Raw genomic sequence first — 5,249 nt, 5'->3', positions numbered from 1 at the left:
CAGAAGATTAAATTATTACAGAAAGCCCGACAATATAGAAATTTGATGTTAGAAATAATTGATTTATAATATTAATATAACTGGGAATTTGTTGGTGTTGACCTATACCATTCAACCATCACAGACCATCACCCTCAGCATTTCATGCATAAGATGATTCTGCGGGGCACACCAACCAGTCCAGGTCAAACTATACTCTCAGATCTCAGCAGCCATATTTTGTCTTAAAAATGAACATCAACACCATATTATAATATATGTTGTCTTCTTCTTCTCATATCACATGCATGCTATATAAAGCTCGTGTCACCTTCTTCATTCATCACTGAATTCAACTGCAGAAGCACACCCACACTTACTTCTCTATATCTTCCATAACAACTTCAACCATGGGAGTGCCTTCTTTGCTGTTGCTCTTCTCTTACTTTCTCCTTTCCCTCCTATTCATACTTTTCAGTCTCAAGTTCCTGTTGGGAAGCAGAAGAGTCAGGAATCTGCCACCGGGGCCTTCTCCTCTGCCCATAATAGGAAATCTCAACCTCATCGAACAACCCACCGCTTCTTTCAACGAACTTCCGAGCATTACGGCAAAGTCATCTCCCTCTGGTTCGGTTCCCGTCTCGCCGTCGTAATCTCTTCACACTCGGCATTCCAAGAATGTTTCACCAAACACGACCTTGCCTTGGCCAACCGCCTTCCCTCTCTCTCCGGAAAATACATTTTCTACGACAACACCACCGTCGGCTCCTGTTCCCACGGTGACCACTGGCGCAACCTCCGCCGCATCACCGCCCTCGACGTTCTCTCCACCCAGCGAGTCCACTCTTTCTCCGGGATCCGAAGCGACGAGACCCGGCGCTTGATTCACAGGCTGGCCAGGAACTCGAGCCAGGGTTTTGCTCGCGTGGAGATAACTTCCATGTTCAACGACTTGACCTACAACAACGTCATGAGGATGATATCCGGGAAGAGGTTTTACGGAGAGGAGGCCGACATGAAGAACGTGGAGGAAGCCAGGGAGTTCAGAGAGACCGTGGCGGAGATGCTGCAACTCATGGGCTTGGCTAACAAGGCCGATTACCTGCCTTTCCTGAGGTGGTTCGATTTTCAGAATGTGGAGAAGCGCTTGAAGAGTATCAGCAAGAGGTACGATGCCATCTTGAACAAGATCATCGACGAGAACCGCAGCAACAAGGATAATCGTGAGAACTCCATGATCGACCATCTCCTGAAACTCCAAGAGACTCAGCCTCAGTATTACACAGATCAGATAATCAAAGGCCTTGCTCTGGTAACGAATTCATCGTTTTACTCTCATAATAATCTCCTAAAGACTCTCTCTTTCATGTGTTAACTCTGTGTGCATTGGTTCAACAGGCGATGCTATTTGGAGGAACGGACTCGTCGACGGGAACTCTGGAGTGGTCGTTGTCGAATTTGTTGAATAAGGCAGAAGTGATGGAGAAGGCGAGAGAGGAGTTGAAGAGAGTGGTGGGGGAAGATCGGTTGTTGAATGAGACAGACCTTCCAAAACTTTGTTATCTTAGGAAAATAATTCTTGAGACACTCAGGTTGTATCCGCCGGCTCCAGTGCTCATACCACACGTTACTTCGGAGGATATAAGTGTGGGAGGATTCGATGTGCCTCGGGACACAGCAGTGATCATCAATGGGTGGGCGATGCAGAGAGATCCTGAGATGTGGGATGAAGCGACATGCTTTAAACCAGAGAGGTTTGATGTTGAAGGAGAAGAGAAAAAGTTGGTTGCTTTTGGGATGGGAAGAAGGGCTTGCCCAGGAGAAGCCATGGCCATGCAAAGCGTTAGCTATACTTTGGGTTTGTTGATTCAATGTTTCGATTGGAAACGAGTGAACGATGAAAAAGTTGATATGAGAGAGAATAATTGGATCACTTTGTCAAGGTTAATTCCTCTTCAAGCCATGTGCAAGACCCGCCCGCTCTACGCTCAACTTTCCTCAAATTAGTTCCTTTTTTTTCTTTTTCTTTCCTCAAATTATACTCCATCCTTCCACTCTGCTACTGTCGGTTATCAATTTCCAATAATCTTCAATGTATTCTTTCTTATTCTTATATCAAACTACAACTTTTATGGTCTTCATTTTCTGCATTTCAATTAGGGTGGATCGTGATTCTAAAATACTTACATATCTCTAGTGTTCTTTAAATTATCTTCTTCTTTGTTTAACTAAATAAGTATATCATTGTTGCATTTAAAGTCTGGTAAAAAGAGAACATGAAACAAGGCGTCATGTGGCCATTGTTTGACTAGAAGATGTTATATATATTAAAGGATTCTAACTTATTTTGTGGATTTGGGTGATAACTTATGTGTTACATTTTAAATTTATAATGTATAAGGGTTTATGTATTTCTTATAGCTACAACATTTATACATCGATGATAAAAAAAATAAAACCAGAACTTTTCTAAGTTAGGTAGTTGTATATAATTAATGAGTTGTACATCGCAAATATAAACTTGTGGATACTATTCCACTAACTAAATACCCAAAATAAAATGTTACACTTAATCAAAGATCCAAAATAAGCCAGGTGAGTAAAGCTAAGTTATTTGAAATTAAGGTTGTGAATGAGTGAGCGGGTTTTACACATGGCCTTCAATGGAGTTAACCTGGATGAAGTGAACCGATCTGCCTCTCTCATATCAATGGGATCCTCATTTACTCGCTTCCAGTCAAAGCATTGAATTAATAATCCCAAAGTCAACCCAACATTCTGCATAGCCAAAGTTTCTCCCGGACAAGCCCTTCTTCCCATTCCAAATGACACCAACTTCTTCTCCAATCCCTCTTCATCAAACCTCTCCGGTTTGAAACATGTTGCTTCATCCCACAATACAGGGTCTCTTTGCATGGCCCAAATATTAGCAATTATTATCGTGTTTCGTGGAACGTTGAACTCTTCAATGGTTATGTCTTCTGAGGAAACATGTGGTATTGCCAGTGGTGCATGAGGGTATAACCTAAGTGTCTCAAGGATTATCTTTCTAAGGTAAGGCAGATTTGGAAGGTCTGATTCATTTACCAAACGCTCTTGCCCTACTTTGCTATCCAATTCATCTCTTGCTTTCTTCAACACCTCTGGCTGGTTCAATAAATTTGACAGTGACCATTCCAAAGTTACGGCTGATGAATCTGTCCCGGCGAAGAGCATAGCCTACAATACAAGTTAACCAAAGTATAAACATGTATTAATTTCACAATACTAGGTGAAAATACATGTGACTAAGGCTAGATATACTTCTGGCATACATGTATTTAGTCGTATTATACGGGTATTCTAATGAAATCCATATATAATATATTCATCTCTTGAACTATAAACATTTGTATAAACTATCATGGTTATCTTTGAGTGAAATCAGAAAAAAAATTCAAATTCATTATTAAGGAAAATTTATAATTGTAGTACTGAGAATCATTTACCAAAACAAGACCTTTGATGATTTGATCAGTATAGTACTCCGGCTGAGACTCTTGCAGATACAGAAGATGATCCATCATAGTGTTCTCTCTCTCCTTCTTGTTGCGTTGCTCTTGAATGAGTGCATCCAAGAACGTATCGAATCTCTTGTTAATACTCTTCAGCTTCTTCTCCAGGTTCTGAAAATCGAACCACCGAAGTAAGGGCAAATAATCTGCCTTGTTGGAAACTCCCGCCAGTTGCAGCATCTCTTCCACCGTCTCTCTGAACTCCTTCGCCTCCTCCAAATCCTTCGACTGAATCTCATTTCCGTAGTACCTTTTCCCCGATATCATCCTCATCATGTTGTTATACGTCATGTCATGGAACATGAAACCTAGCTCCACCTGCGCATACTCCATTCGCGAGGCCTTGGCCAGGGTACGCAGCAGCCTCTCTATTTCGTCTTTACGGATTCCCGCGAAGGAGTGGATGCGTTGAGTTGAGAGAACGTCGAGTGCGATGATGCGGCGGAGGTTGCGCCAGTGCTCGCCGTAGGAGCAGGACCCCACGGTGGTGTAGTTGTAGAAGATGTGCTTTCCGGAGAGGGAACGAGGTCGGTTGGCCAAGGCGACGTCGTTTTTTATGAAGCATTGTTGGAACGCGGTGGGCGACGAAACGACGACGGCGAGACGGGAACCGAACCAGAGGGAGAAGACGTGGCCGTGTGTTTGGGACATGCGTTGGAGGAAAGGGTGGAGGGGCCGTTTGAGGAGGTTAAGGTTGCCGATTATGGGAAGAGGTGGTGGACCTGGTGGAAGGTTTTTGTGCTTTGTTTTTTGGAAGAAAAGGTTGAACGTGATGAGAAGAGAAAGGAGGAAGAAGAGAAAGTGTGGTAACAGGGGAAGTGTTTCCATGGATTGTTGTTTCAGTGATGGAGATTACAGAGAGCCATTTAAGCTTGTGAAGAAGGTGGAGTTTAGGAATCAAGATGCATGAATTCAGGTTATGCAACTTCCGAAGCAATGATTAAATAGTAAAGTAGGGTTCAGGAATTCTTTTTAGATCAATATATTCAGGAAAATTCAAGTCAACACTTCAAAAAGAAGATTCACTGTACCAAGAAGGAGAAAATATTAGTCTACCAACAAAAAGCCAAGATTCACGAAATGGCAAAACACACACACATACATATATATACATATATATATATATATATATATATATATATATATATATATATATATATATATATACATATATATATATATATATGTATATATGTTATACATACAGAGAACTTGGTGACTGCGAGTGAGAGACTCCATGGGAATACAAGATACAAGAATGAGGGGAAAAGGAATGGAAAGAAGATATTTTAATACAAATTTTTTAATAAGATTTTAACATAAAATACATTTATTATTTTTTGATTGGTTTGTTATTGATTTATTAATGGACTGATTTACTCTAAATTCAATAAAAAAAATACACCTGTATTGTATTAAAATACTTGTAAAAAAGTTGTGTTAACGTATCGTTATTACAAGAATATGAATGCGTGCTTTTTGATCAATTTGATGCAAATAAAAAAATTACAGAATGATTATTTAAAAGTAAAATTTGAGTAAGCTATATGTCAAGAAATGTCTAGGGAGGAATTCTGACTCAAGTAGCAATTTCGGGCTTTATTTAAGTTGTCCCTTAAATGATAATTTTACATATATATATATATATATATATATATATATATATATATATATATATATATATATATATATATATATATATATATATTTGTTTTT

At 39.9% G+C, this 5,249-nt stretch overlaps 2 protein-coding genes across 2 annotated transcripts; one reads left to right on the top strand and one right to left on the bottom strand.

Moving 5' to 3' along the window:
* The first annotated feature begins 344 nt into the window (after positions 1 to 344).
* LOC124824849 (isoflavone 2'-hydroxylase-like) lies at positions 345 to 2,107 on the top strand. Its single transcript, XM_088105779.1, has 2 exons — positions 345 to 1,291; positions 1,378 to 2,107. Exons 1-2 carry the CDS (start codon positions 920 to 922, stop codon positions 1,984 to 1,986), a joined length of 981 nt encoding a protein of 326 aa, XP_087961905.1. The 5' UTR covers positions 345 to 919; the 3' UTR covers positions 1,987 to 2,107.
* A 359-nt stretch (positions 2,108 to 2,466) lies between these two features.
* Positions 2,467 to 4,429, bottom strand: LOC124824847 (isoflavone 2'-hydroxylase-like). Its single transcript, XM_047297353.2, has 2 exons — positions 3,468 to 4,429; positions 2,467 to 3,198 (listed from the first exon to the last, which is right to left on the bottom strand). Exons 1-2 carry the CDS (start codon positions 4,359 to 4,361, stop codon positions 2,590 to 2,592), a joined length of 1,503 nt encoding a protein of 500 aa, XP_047153309.2. The 5' UTR covers positions 4,362 to 4,429; the 3' UTR covers positions 2,467 to 2,589.
* Between the last annotated feature and the right edge of the window lie 820 nt (positions 4,430 to 5,249).

Source organism: Vigna umbellata, chromosome 2, assembly GCF_029865625.1.
Source record: "Vigna umbellata cultivar VRB3 chromosome 2, Vumbellata_1.0, whole genome shotgun sequence".
Lineage (NCBI taxonomy): Eukaryota > Viridiplantae > Streptophyta > Magnoliopsida > Fabales > Fabaceae > Vigna > Vigna umbellata.
The sequence above is the reverse complement of the archived record's forward strand: the minus strand, read 5'-3'. Positions and strand labels throughout refer to the sequence as shown.

Bases quoted from the DNA above. Each gene is read 5' to 3' on its own strand.
- LOC124824849 (XM_088105779.1), top strand. From the start codon at position 920: ATGTTCAACGACTTGACCTACAACAACGTCATGAGGATGATATCCGGG. The intron at 1,292-1,377 runs GTAACGAATTCA...TTGGTTCAACAG, and splicing joins TAATCAAAGGCCTTGCTCTG to GCGATGCTATTTGGAGGAAC.
- LOC124824847 (XM_047297353.2), bottom strand. From the start codon at position 4,361: ATGGAAACACTTCCCCTGTTACCACACTTTCTCTTCTTCCTCCTTTCT. The intron at 3,199-3,467 runs GTAAATGATTCT...CTTGTATTGTAG, and splicing joins TCATCAAAGGTCTTGTTTTG to GCTATGCTCTTCGCCGGGAC.